This window comes from Trachurus trachurus, assembly GCF_905171665.1.
Source record: "Trachurus trachurus genome assembly, chromosome: 18".
Taxonomy (NCBI): domain Eukaryota; kingdom Metazoa; phylum Chordata; class Actinopteri; order Carangiformes; family Carangidae; genus Trachurus; species Trachurus trachurus.
The window spans coordinates 26,950,790-26,965,089 of NC_139909.1; the positions used below are offsets into that span (position 1 = coordinate 26,950,790).

Here is a 14,300-nt window from a genome sequence, read left to right on the forward strand (position 1 = left end):
AGAAAGATGAACTCTGAGGCAGTTACAGCTGCCCCGCCAGCAGTGGCAGGTTGACTGGCAGACATCATATTGATCTGACAAAGATATCCACCGAAAGGGGACGATCACTAATGCAAACCTTATCAGCCCCACTTTAGGAGTTCTTAATCAGACTCCATCATCATTATGGCAATGAGTCCCATATGCGAGCTGATAGATGAGACAAGATTCCTGCATTTATGAAGGCTTGCACCAGCAGTGTGCAGTGAGCAGGGATCATACACACTGATTCCCATAATGCTCCATGCAGAATTCATCATGAGGCATCAAAGCGTTTTTGAGCGTAAAACACTCAAAAATGAAAACAATAAGAGAGGAAAAGAGGAAAAATGAATGATGTGTACAGTAACCCTCATAATACTGAGAAGCCCATTGACATGTATTTTAATCCAAATAATAGATTGCTTTATTTTCCATCCTGGCCACATTCATCAGAATCATCCGATTAAAGTTGTGCGTCTGGGATGAGGGATAGCCGCAGCTCTTCTAAAAGGCTAATGATGTGGTAGGTTTGCAGAGGTCGGCAGGTTAATTGTTGTTGGCAGCAGATGAGATTGGTTTCCTCCGTCAGAGCTGCAGAGAACAGGGGATTCCGAGCCACAGTAACAGCGACCTGGCATTCATCAGATGGACTTGGCTTTCTTCTTTTGCTCGTGTTCAGAACCAAAGCGGAGATAATTAAGCTTTTAATCAGCTTGTTTATCCTCTCTACATTCAGTTTGTGGTTTTAATATTTTATACTTTTGAACTTTTTTGGAACTTTATGGTATTTATTTGATCGAGCTGTACGTTAACGAGTGGAAAATCCACTTCATCTGTTCCGCTGACTGCTCAGTTAGTATCGACTAAACCACAATTGTCTACCTGTGTGACACGAACATAACCTCTGTGGAGGTCAGAGGTTATCTCTATCCAGGGAGAAAAGAAAAAGAGTTTTTTTTTTTTTTTTTGGTGTATCTTTTGACCTGAACTCAGAGGTCACAATGCAGCACACTCAATGAGCCACTGTGTGTGTTATGCTGTCCATAGGGGGATGTTGGCATCCCAGGATTGGACGGTGTCCCCGGAGCCAAGGTCTGATGCACACAGATTCTGTGTGCTCTTATTCTTTTAATATCATATTATCATTTTTGTAGTTTTGAAATAATTTTTCATCCTCCCCCATCAAAGTTACATTGACCTTTCTTTAACTTTCGGACACTCTTTTTTTAATCATCCCTTTTGACCTTTTTAGAAATCATTTTTTTCCATTACATGTGGCACCTGTGTTTATTTTCCCCTTTTTGATTACATGTTATTTTAAAAACCTTTTTATCTTCTCATTCATCTGTTTTGTATTTCATGTTTCATAATGATCTGTTTTGGCTGTATACTCTATCAATCACATGTTACCTTGTAGCAGAAACCCATGTGTGATTTAATTATCTATCAGTTGCTACAGTACACACAAGCTTTATTCAATTAAACTGTGGTGTAACATTGTTGAATGAGAATTTTAGTCTGTTAATCTTGATACGAAGCAAGTTTTAAAAAAATACTTAGAAGCTTAAAAAACGCTGATACATGAGGGTCTGTCTGGGGAGAAGACGACCATAACACAAGAGAATTTCCATAATCTAACATGAATTTAACCCCAGATACAATCTGACCTTTAGTGGCTGCAATAATTCCCCAACTGAACCCTCCTCCCCCTCCAAGCCATCCTGTGTCTAACACTCTGCTTTCTTTCCCAACAGGGTGAAATGGGAGAGCGAGGTGAAAAGGTAACGCACTCGTTCAGATCACCAAACATTATTGTTAGCATCAGTCTTGATATCCCACCATGTGTTAGAGCAGCCGAGGTGATAAAATGACAGCAGCTCCGCCTTTACTTCACTTCTCACTGCTGCAGCTTGTTTTTCCAAGGGGGGGGGGGGGACTCCCTTCTGAGATTTAGCCATCAATGACTCAGTGATTCAGCGAGTCACAAAAATGAACCCAATTTCTCCAACTCCAAGCCTCGGAGGAAACAAAAAAATTGGACCCATTCAATAGACTCAGTGGGGGAAAAAAAGCAGCCTTATTTCCTCCATTTCCTAATTCTGCTGGTGCCCAAATTCAGTGGTGTTGGGCAGCAGCAGGTGGGAGGTGTGAACACCGACCGGGCTGGGGAAGGTGCTGATGACTCATTGTGCTTCATTCACCACAATAACCTGCTATCAGGCAGTTGTTCTGTTGTTCCCAGTTTTTTCTTTGTCAGAGACTTATTTCCTGTCATTAGTTCACTTGGTTCAGTGCTGCAACACGGTCGTGCTGTCACAATCACCTAGCAACCTTTCCTCACAGCATCATAGGTGTGCGTGCGGTGAAGATTTATCTTCACGGAAATAATGTCTCAATACACAGTTATAGAAACTGTACTGAAAGAAGATCAGGTCACCTCAATAAAGTATCTTACAAAGCAGCGATGTGACAAGGTGAGGAGTCATTGAAGCTGCACTGCTCTGCTTTTGTCATTGAGCCTTCAACTCTCAAACAGAAGTTCCCAACATTTTTGGCTCAAGATCCTTTTAAACAAAGCTATGTCTACTCATGACCCTTCACCTTGTCACTGCAACTCACAGACACAACCCTTCCCAGATTTATGTAAGCATAAAAAAGAGAAAAGTGTCCTGTATTTTATAGTAAAGCAAAAAGCAAAGCAGCAGAAGCAGAAGCAAAGATTAGAGAAGAGTTAATTATCTTGAAGCCCACTAGATTTATCCTGAGACCCCTTAAAGGGCCGTGACAGCCATGTTGGGAATCACTGCTCTAAAGCATCATGAGGATTTATTGTCAGGCGCAGAGGAACAGTTGTGTGAACATGAACTGCAGTTTTTGCTTTTGTTTTCTAACAAATGAACTTCAAGCAATTCATCCAGACCGCTCCTAGTCTCATTTTAACTTCTTATTGCTGATGTCCAGATTTTTTCTTTTTCATCATTGACTTTTTATGTCCGGCGCCCAGCTTTTTAGATTTTGGGATGTGCATGCTTTTTCTATGTTTTCAATCATTTTAACTTCTAACATATAGATTCATAGACAGCAAAGTAAACAACAATTCATCTCCTGACACACACTTGACGTCAAATAAGCTATAGTATAGTATTTTATCTATCTATCTATCTATCTATCTATCTATCTATCTATCTATCTATCTATCTATCTATCTATCTATCTATCTATCTATCTATATATATCTATATCTATATTTATATATATATATATATATATATATATATATATATAGATATATATATATATATATATATATATATATATATATATATATATATATATATATATATATATATATATATATATATATATATATATAGATATATAGATATAGATATATATAGTATTATATTGTCTTTTTTAATGGTCTCCATGAGGACAGAAACTGAGTTCAAATTGGAATTGCTGTTCATTTCATGACTTGGACTACTTTGTAGACAATAGTTTACTAAACATGATGTCATGTGGATTCATCAAAGGTTAAATGATTCAGACGCCACTGAAACTCACTCCATAGGCCAACGAGCTTTTAATTCGAGAGTAGCCAGATATGTCAGCGTAAACTGTTGTCTCTGGCATCGGCTGCTAATTAAAGAGCCAAGAGCCACAGTCAAGAAAACAATGCTAACCGCCAACAGATAAAAACTCTTTGTTTGAGAAGCACATCAGCCTCTTACACAGCCCTTTATATTAAATCCTCGGATTTGCAAGTCACCTTCAAATTAAGAGCATGGATTTATAGAAGCAAAGGATAAGTATTATATCAACAAGACAGAGAGACGGCAGCCGCTGGAGAGGCTCTGTGACTCAGCATACCAACATTTGCTAAGTAGCACTAAAGAAAAGTTGAGCTGATGGGAATGTCATTAGTTTTTCACTTAGGGCCAGGTATGCTGGGATAGCTTTTCCCTTTAATAAATTAAATCATCATTTAAAAGCATAATTTTGTATTTACTCCAGTTATATTTGTCTCATAATGTTTCATGACCTGTGCCCCAAATTTAATGGAAATCTATCAAATAATTGTTGCAACACTTCAGTTTAACCACAAATTTCAAGGTCATGGTGGATGCTAGATGAAAAGTCACTGATTACACTTTAAAAAAAAAAGGCAATCCATCCAGTGTGTATGAATTTCAGTCTGGACCAATGACTTTATGAAGAAACATCTTTATATAGAGTTACAGTGGTCTGGACCAAACAGAAGAGCTGACCTGCCAACCAGTATCACCATCCACAAAGCCACGCTGCTAGTGTGACTACACACAGCCATGAAACTCAATCTGTTTCATACTGCAAAGATGGAAAAGTTGTGAATTTCGATGTGAAGTTTTTCACAGTCGATGCCAGGAGTTTATGACCTCCATTATGCCCCACAGAGTGGATTACATCACCTGAAATCAGTCAGCGCTATATGAACCATGTGTGATGACTCAGTTTGTGACCAGAGTGAATTTAACATGTACATTAATGGCACTTCATCTTTGCCGCAGTGCACTTGGACTTTTTAAACTTTTTTAACAAGCATCCATTAAGCTGTTTTACAGCGCACAAATCACAGAGGGAGATTTAGTCAAAGTCCTACTGTGTGTTTCGTGCAGTCAATGTGGAAATCATGTTTAAGATCTGTGTCTGTAGATTTTAGATGCCCACCTGTCTGTTCCTTCACACTCTTGTGATCGATAGACTTCACATGATGACCTCTGTGTGTTTTCGTCACAGGGCGATATGGGTGAAGACGGGCCGAAGGGTGAACTAGGAGAGAAGGTATGTAAATTCCACTTTACCTGTCATTCTCTTTGTTTATGTCTTGGAGCTGCCTCAGAGAAACAGCAGAGTGTCTGGCTGTGGCTGGAAAACATAAAAAAAAGGAAAGTTAATGTTAGCCATGTGAGAGCTAGGAGATCTGTGGAGAGGGAGCGGAGGCAGAAGCAGCTCGGGTCATGTGCCATCAGCTGCAGTCAAGGCTGCACAACAGCAATCATCCTGGCACTTGATGCGTCCTTTGTGCTTAATGTGGACTTAATTGCTATGCTACGCTGATGCTACATTTTCTGCTTGAACGGCTCCTGCATTACTTTGGGACCATTTATCATCAAGACAGCTTGTCAAGTTAGGATCCGTTTCCAACAGGAGGCAGGACCGAGCTCCTCTGGACAGATTGTTCAAGTAATAGATTTGTGTTTCCGTCCATAAAGCTTTTGTTGTGAGAAATGTTTTTTGTTTCGCATTAGTTCCCTGACATCATGCCGAGAGACAGATCATGCATCGTCTCCAGAAGTTGCCTCGCTGTTATTTTCCTGTTACAGTAAAGCAACACAGACTTATTTGTATTGGGTGAACTCATGGCAATGTTTGGGCCTCTTTACCCTTCAGGTTTGTGGCAAAGCTTTTCAGAAACCAACCAGTTATGTGAAAAACTTCTGAGAAAAGTTTAAAAAACAAAACGATGACAACACAGATGGCCAAACAGACGGCAAATACAAAAATACGGTGATATTCAGTCCACAGGAGATCCTGCTTTTTCTTTTTTACTAGGAGTTAGGTATAAAAACAAACATTACTGATAGACCAGCAGCGGAGCAGGAGCTGTGTACTCAAAATGTCACCGCCAATTTATTGCAGTGCAGCAGAGGACAACTTTGATAACTTCTCACTTTATGGGCGCTGTGTTTTTTTGTTTTTTTGTTTTGTTTTAAAAGACTGATGAACACGGCTGCCAAGAAAGACACCATTTGAGGGAAACAGATGCAGGATATCATCTGTGGAGAATGAGTGAACAAAAAGGAAAGTGGTGGCGATAAAACTTTGCAGCTCGAGCGCAGCTTTGATCTGGTCCACCTCGGCGCAGTAAAGGGGGAAAAAAGTGATGATGGGTTTTCTCTGCAGGAATAAAACAGAAAAAAGTGAAATTGAGTAGTGAAGGAATGCAGACTTCTGTAGCAAGTCACCTGTCATTCATTGGTCTAGCACATAGCCACGTATTTGTAATAAAAAGAAACACTACAGTGTAAAGGAAGTGGAGAAGATTTTTGAAGATAGGATTACCTCATCTTTTCAGATTGTCAGTGTCAGGATGTTAAGTTTTTAAACATACACCATGGCAGTAATTGCTTTTCAATCAAGAAGTATAACCAGATGAGTATAACATATGCCAGATACACCAAGGACTGATTTATTTTTCACTGCAAACTCTCATAGACATGCACATGATCAGTCAGAAGAGAAAATTGCGCATCACTCCACAGGCCGACCCTCCTGTCGTCAGGACGACCAGAGAGCTGCGTGTCTGATCAATAGCTCATCCCACGTTATTATTGTTTTTACATGGAGAGGAGGAAACCTGAGAACGGAGGGACAGCCGAGGGGAGGGAATCTTCAGTCTTCCAGTGGCGACGATGCCAAAGCTAACAATACACAGCACACACTGCGGAGAAAATGTGGTAACACGGGGTGAGAGGTGAGGCAGTGAAAGCTTGGCTATGGTGAGCAGAGAGACCTGAGGGAGATGGCAACACAAGCAGCCGCAGCAGACTTCACATGATACAATGGGAGATTGTTTTGACGGAGGGAGTCTGCAGAGTGTGAAAGAGACAAAGTGACAGCACAGATACACTCACATGAACGCTCCCTTGTAGATGTGCAGTTGCAGAGATGAGAAAATCTGTTTCTTTCTGCCTAAAGGACACAATCTATTACAGTCATCACTGACAAAAAAAAAAAAGATCGCTGTTATTGTGGTGCATTTTGTTGTTGCAGATTGACCACTTTTGACTTTCTATAGTCTTATATTCAGACCTCCAACACTGCTCACTGTTTGTGATATTGTATAGTTTAATGAACTGCAAAATTGTTTTCAACTGGAGTTAGATGAGAGGATTGAAAGCACGATGACATGTTGTTAAGAAAACAGCATCAAGTTAGATTAGCTTTGTAGAAAGACTGGATAAAACTCACTGATTAACACGTTAGATTTAGTTTCTTCCTTCTCTAAAGAAAACAATATCTTTATCTGCAGAGTCACTGTCTACTAGAGAAGTAAAGAGTAGAGTGTATTTTAAAATTCTGCTCAAGAATAGTGTTTGAGTAAATATCCATACTTATTTCCTGCCACTCTTTTCCGTGTACATTATGTGGTAGATTACCTGCTGAGCTGCTTTCGTAAGCCGTCATCAACTGTGAAGAGAAATGTTTCCAACAGCCTCTACATGTCCATCTCTGGCCTCCTTTAAAACAAATCATTACCACAGTTAAAAGCTTTAGTTCTAAACCATTTACTTCTGATGTATTCAGCCTAAGTATTTAACTAGGTGTGAAATTAACTGTGGCTCTTCTCATTGAAAAGTCGAACCTCACAGATAGGAAAATTCTTTAAAGGTTTTAGAAAAAAAAAAAAAAAAAAAAAACCTAAGTAAACTCTTGAATTGGCTTTGGGAAGTTCCAGGCTGTGAGTGCTTGGCTCTGACCGATGTGGCACAGTGGTTGGTATAAATTTTGAATCCTAAGATCCGGTCCAAGTTCTTGCGAACTGGCCAGGTTTCAGCTGTTGGCAGTTTCTCGCCGCCCTGGGAGCCAATCATGATCCGCGTCGCCTCACATATATTCTAACTAAGTGTCAGAGGTCGGTATCCAGCTGAGGCCGCTGAATTTGGTCATCTCTGCTAATGGCCATAATATGAAGTAAGAGTGGTGTTTTGAAGGCTGTGGTGGCATTTAATGGTTACGTTTGTCACAACCCAGCTCCGGCTTCACTGCTGCTCGCTGATTAATTCTCTCCATCTCATTTGCTGTCACCAGGCAAACATCTGGAAAAAGGCCCGATTTACCGAGCATTCATTATAAGATCCTCATGCTATTATCTTTTAAATGCCAACATGCAGGGACAGTTTTGGATGAAGTGGAGCTGTGGTGACAGCTCTCCATCCTGCTCTGCTCTGCGGTTAAATCACAAGTTGTAGCCTCACCATGGTAATTGGCCCAGTTGGGACATTTCAGCACTCGGTGCCACACCTCAACTCACCTCCCAACTCCACCACTTTTTCCGTCCCACACTACTTCACTTGGAAAAGATTAAACCAGTGAAAACTCTCACTTAGTTCGCGAAGTTGGTGTCACTTGGTGTTGGATTTGTCATGACAAGAAAATACCAATGGTGTTTATCAGTTCAGCAGCAGGGGAGGGAAGTGTTAATTGCTTGTGTTGCATTCTCCCATACTTGTTTTCACATGGGGCGTGCTGGCTTTTTGATTAAAAGTGTGTAAACCGTGCTGTAAATTGTTGTTTTTCACATTATTAGCTCCTTGTGATCTCATCCTGCTGAGATAAAAAAAAAAAAGTTAATTATGCTCACATATAGTCCATAGTCCATAGCTTGATTACGAGTTTAACAAGGTGAGATCTTTTGTAGTTTCTTTTTTGTGTAAGATGTAACAATTGAGTACAGATGTGAGACATTCTTGCGTATCCCTTCCAAAAAGCAACAGGTGTAAACCAGTTCTGACTTTGATGTTTGTTTTGTTGAAACAATTATTCAATCAAGACACAAAAAAGCCAGAATAATGGGCCTCTGTATAAAGTTTCCTCTTTTGTAATGATTTTTATGTCAACCGCAACATGACATGTTGTTTCTAAAGAATACAACCGAAAACATTTGACTTCATGCCTTTCATTCGTCTCTTCTCTCGGCTCAGCTGTACCCTTCATAAAAAGTCTGAGGACTTGTGAAAATGGCCTTATAAAAATCAAAATGATAAGTTTTAAGATAGGGAGAGAGGCAGTTGAGTGTGCAACAAAACCCAGCTGTAAACAGTAACACAGTTTATTGTCTGAGGAAAAAAAAATGCTGCAATTAAACATGCCTTGTGTGCTATGCATCGTAATGACTCCCATAAAAAGCTGAGGGCGAGAGGCATTCCTTCAGCAACTTCTGAGCGTGAGGCGTATGTGTAGTGAAACCACAGTCCACACCAGAGCTGCAGACCCCGTCTCCTTCTCCCCACTCCCTTTTCCCACCAACCGCCCATAATTACGCTTATTGGCCTCTTGTTTTATGTCTGTTTTTACTGTACACTGCAGTAGTAATGCAGTGCAAAAGAAAGGCCCTGGTTGTGGATGTCTGGATGACTTTGCTGGAAAAATGTGATTGAAGCAGCTCCGGCTCCTCCTGGTTCAGCCCCCTACCTGAGGAGATGCAGTGAAGGAGGGTTGAAATAGCTGCTGCTTGTGCTGTGTATCTACATCTACATGTATCCAGGCTTCTTACCTCCTGTGCTGTTGTGGGTTTGGTGTTTCTTGTATATCGTGTTAGATTTCAACCCTCATGTCATCACCAGTGTGCAGCTGCACAGTTTGACTGTGTGAAAATGACGAAATAATTCCCAGCACTGCAATAATGAAAATTCTTTCTCAAACTTTTGAGAGAAGGTACGTTCAATCTGAGCGCAGCTTAAAGCAGCAGACAATCTGCTTTCTGATTGGATTTTCATTCGGTTTTGTCCAGACAAAAACAGTTAATGCAGCAGCTGCAAAATGATGTTCTGTATTGTTTAGTAAAAGGAGTCTGTCTCATTTCTGTAGCTATTATTGCACTCCTGTTTTGACTTTACAGAAAGCTCCTTTGACTTTCCGCATTGTACCTCTCTAACTTGTGTTTTCTGTCGTTTCCTCAGGGAGATGCGGGCTCCTCTGCAGCCGGTATCAAGGTAAGAGCTAAACTCATATTCAAGCTTTTTCAAATGTTTCTTTATCTAGATCAGGTTCAGCACTAATGTCCCAAAATGAAAAAGGCTTTGCCCCACACAAACAAAATAGTTCTTACAGAAAGAGTTGCTTACACAAAGATACTGCATTGTGTAACCCAACCTACTAATATTATAGCTAAAGAAGTGTGTGAATACTTTACCTCAGATTATAGAAAATGCCAATTACACTAGCCTAAATGACTACACTAGGCTAGGTTCACCAAATAATCATCAAAGACTTCACTCACAGAGTTCTTACTAGGAATGAAGATGCTGAAAAGAAACTGTTTGCCTGTATTACAGGGTGAACCTGGAGAGCCTGGGCGAGGTGGAATAAAGGTAGGCTCCCACTGGTCCTGATAGCAGATGATAGATGACTGTAGGATGAAGGATAGAAAAACAATCTTTGATTTTTTATAATTTTTGTTTTTGTTAATTAATGTTAATAATGGATTCTATATTGATACCAGAGTACAGAAATGAAATTATGACCATACAGTAACAGAGAGAGCTCAACAGGCAGCAGCTTTTCTGTCTTTGCTTCACGGTGACTAGCTGTATATGTGACAAATAAAGTACCTTTACCTTTACCTTTACTATAAATCTCACAGTTTTAATGGAAAAAGGTGAAGCTCAAGCCTGTTGTGCAAGATAAAATAGCTCAGGTTTTGACATGAGCATTTCAAACTCAGTTGAACCTCGCTGTTAAAAGTGTAATAAGGATGGTTGTACATGGGGGAGCAGAACCTGACACGTTCATCACGGTGTTCCAACTCATTTTACATTTACTTTGGCTTGATAGTTGTTCTGAGCCCCTGCAAGGTCCCAGGTATTTAACTAATACCTCTGGACACACTAAATCTTTTTGGATGTTTTTGCTCTATTAGACTTTGACCTGGACTTGTCAGAGTCTAGCCAGGTCATCCCATTACATCGCATCGTATTGGTCCAACTACACAATGTTTTTTGCAGGTTAAGCAGCAGTAGTTTGACTCTCTTTCTCCCATCCAGCTTTTATTCTCATGTTTGACACAATTTATAAGCCAACAAAGGAAATTGCTGAAGAAACAGTTGCCGCTGAGATACTAATAAAGCACGCATCCAGCAGAAGAGGAGCTGTTTTTCCTGAAAAATAAAGTACAGTTCTTGTCCCTGCTGCCAAGATTGCACCAGTGCCGCATTTAATTACACTTTTTAATCCCAAGTGCTGCACCCCATTAATTTCCCCCTCTCTTTTCTCTGTTTGGACAAACTGGTTCCAGACAGACACAAGGGCTTTGAGCAAATGTCTTTTTTTTTAATGCTGTGCTGCGGAGAAAACACATGTGGCCTAACTAATTTTTGACTGCTTTACCTTATCTCTCATTTTACAGACCCTCTGCTTGTGCTGATACACTCACAAATGACATTTCTCATCATATCAGCCATCCCAAGATTGTCTCGTTGTTGCTATTAGATATCACCATTTGGATGGTGTTCGGCAAGTGTTGGTAGTCCACAAGAAAGACTTTTATCCATTAGTTTTACAATGCTTTCATTAGCCACAATGGAAATTTACAGCCCTCTCTCTGATCCCCAGAGTGCCGTTACAGTTGATCATTCTCATGCGGCGCTAATCATTTCTTTTCATATGCCATAAATACAATGGTCTTAATAGAGCGTTAAATTATCCTGAGTCAGAAATTTTGTTTTGAAAGTCTCACAGAGGCCTCACAAGGGACTTGACCTCTGATTTTTTCCACAGTTGGATTAAGTGACTGTGCGTTGCTCAAACCCGTATGTATAATGGGAGTCTGGAGTTCCGACCTTGGTAACAGAGAAATAGGCCAACTCTCAGCTTTTCGCACTGCCAAACTCTAACGACCTTGAAGCCACGGCAGCTCTCTCAATCAGCTTGTGCAACTTTAATCCAAAGTATCTGACAGTTTTTCCTTCCAGAAACTAGAACTTTTCACACCTGCCCAAACCAATAAAATCATAAAACTAAAACTCCATTGCACTTTGTGGAGGGTTGAGTGTTATAACAAGCACTAATCTCGCTGTCAAGCCACGGCTGCATGAGTTGGTATGAAAGTGCATGTGCAGTACCTTCTGCTAGTGCTTACCGCAAGCAAATGACAGTCAACATTCACTCATGGACAGCAGACCACTTTCACAACTACAGCAGCAGATAGCCAGTACAAACGGTGACGTGTAAAGCTAATAGAACCCCAAAGAGCCAACAGATGAGGCTTGACTCAGCTTAGCTTGGCTTGGCTGTAACATGTCACACTCTTCCTATGTAGGGAGAGCCAGGACTTCCAGGGCTGCCTGGACTCCCAGGGATAAAGGTAAATGCTTCGCTGTTTTTACCCCCAGTCATTCCCCCAGTGTTGTCCCTGTCCATCCGCTTCAGCCCGTCCGTAGCAAAGTTCAGACTGAAACTCAGCTGGCCTATCGTGGTGTGTTATGTACGACACATCCAGGTCTAATCTCGCTCTTCCTGCTGTTTGGGATTTGTACCAAGACAGCGAGGCTACATCTGCCGCCGCGGCAGCACCACAGTAATACCTGTGCATTCAGTGCAGTGAAAACTAAGGAGCTTAGGCAAACTGACAAGGCCGAGCGCTCGATGCTTTGGATCTGAACATGCCACAAGTCAGCAAGAAAACCGTCTCATTAAGGGTTGTGAATCCCATAGAGGTCTATGAATTAATGATCAGACCACTGCAACCCTTGAAAACACTTTGGTCTACTTCCTGGAAGTGGCATCAGTAGGCTTGCTGCCAAATGTACCAAAACTACTGCGTTGTTAAGGAGAGGAAAGTTTATTATCATCTGGTTGTTTAGTTTTCAAACTAGGCTTGTATTGTTTTAGCAAAGTTTCTTTTTCTCAACTCTATCACAAAAGACCCACAGCAGATGGTGAAACTCAATGCCCGAACAGCACAAGATGATTCACTGCCAGAATAGCAACCACCTCAGTGTATTTCAGGATCATTAGCTTGAAATATAACATGTGAATGCAAGGAATGCTGAAACAAGCATGATGGGATGATGCTTGTTGCTGTTTTTGATGTTTGATGTTGGTATTTCTCTTTTTGTATGCCTGTAACGTGCTGGCCTTGTAAAAAGCCCCTTTCATTTTATATTTTATATACTCCTGTTTTTACTTAAGAGGCCTGAATGCTTGATGGATTCTAACAATATTTTGCTAACGCAGCACTCACGGGTTCTGAGCTTGGCTTGCACTTTGTTCTGCTCCACATTCTTCACTGTTTATCCAATCAAAATTTCAAAGTTTTTGAAGTAGGCGTTCATTACCAACCCAAAGGCTTCCAGAGCGCCTAAACTACTGTAAGTGGGAACTCTGGCTGCAGATGGTTTAGTCATATATTCCAATTAAGTTATTTTTCAATAAAATGAGATGTAAATCAAATCAAATTGAGCATCACACCTCATACTAGATGCTCATTCCTCATACTTGAAAGTGCAAATGCAAAAATGTGAAAGCTTCTTTGAAGGTGGCAGAGAAGCTGCTTTTTGCAGAACATTTATGTCTCATAAAAGGGTGTCACTAATGTTTGTGAAACCAGGGGATAAATTAACAAGCCACTGATCGTTTGAGTCGATGTGTGTGATTTACGCATGTGTTCCTGCGTGTGTGCGTGTCTGTGTGTGTGTGTGTGTGTATGTGTGTGTGTTTGTGTGCACGAGCAAGTGTGTGAGAAGTAAATGCATGCCTGTCATTTCGAATATGTTTGCCCATGCATCTTGTGTTAGTGTGTAGTGCTGGATGGCCGTGAGTGGAGGCAGCACTACATCAGAACTACCCGCTGGAAAATGTAGTAATATCTGCTCATTATTTGTTTGTGTATTTGTTTGTTTTCTCAGGGTGAGCCTGGGTTCCTGGGGCCCCAGGGTGAGCCAGGACTTCCTGGACTCCCAGGAACCAAGGTGCGTGACTCGCTTCTCTGAATATTTCTAACAATAGAACAAATATTTTCTGCTGAGCGCGACACGGCCTATCTGAAGATTTGCAGCTCTGTCTCACCAATGTGATCATCACTGAAGTCACTAATCCCTTATTGAGCGTACAGTCTCTTTATCCATTATTATCACTTTACCAAGGTGATTGAGCCTCTGTTTATTCTAAATGTCATTAGAAGTGGTCAGAATGAGCTAATCCTCTGCTGCTCCCTTTGAGTGGTGACATTATCCCACTGTGGAGCCAGCGGTGATAATCCAGACACACAACAACTATAATCATCATCAAGATATTTGCTGTGCATTGTCTTCTTACATATGAATGTGGCGCAATTAAAAGCTGAAATGGTCAAAGCTGAAATTTAGGATCATTGCAGAAATGTTTAATCTGATGTTATTTCCTTTGGGCTCAGATCTGGTGAGGTGATAACCGGTGTTTCACAAGTTTGTGTTTGTTTTTTTAAGCATTTTTTAATGCTCTACCTCTTAGTTATTACTGAGCAGTAATGTGAAAAGAAA

The 14,300-nt window shown here is 40.7% G+C and overlaps 1 protein-coding gene across 5 annotated transcripts in view; it reads left to right on the forward strand.

The window, feature by feature from the left end:
• Positions 1-14,300, forward strand: part of LOC311001770 (uncharacterized protein) — a 49,955-nt gene that overhangs the window by 18,709 nt on the left and 16,946 nt on the right. For all 5 annotated transcript variants that reach the window (XR_014596200.1, XR_014596201.1, XM_083992921.1 and 2 more), the window contains exons 8-13: positions 1,776-1,802; positions 4,798-4,842; positions 9,744-9,776; positions 10,119-10,154; positions 12,101-12,145; positions 13,689-13,751. Coding sequence is in view for 3 of the 5 variants with exons in the window: in XM_083992921.1 (XP_083849047.1) it covers positions 1,776-1,802; positions 4,798-4,842; positions 9,744-9,776; positions 10,119-10,154; positions 12,101-12,145; positions 13,689-13,751 (249 nt within the window). In the remaining 2 variants the exon portion in view is untranslated. The remainder of the gene's footprint in view (positions 1-1,775; positions 1,803-4,797; positions 4,843-9,743; positions 9,777-10,118; positions 10,155-12,100; positions 12,146-13,688; positions 13,752-14,300) is intronic.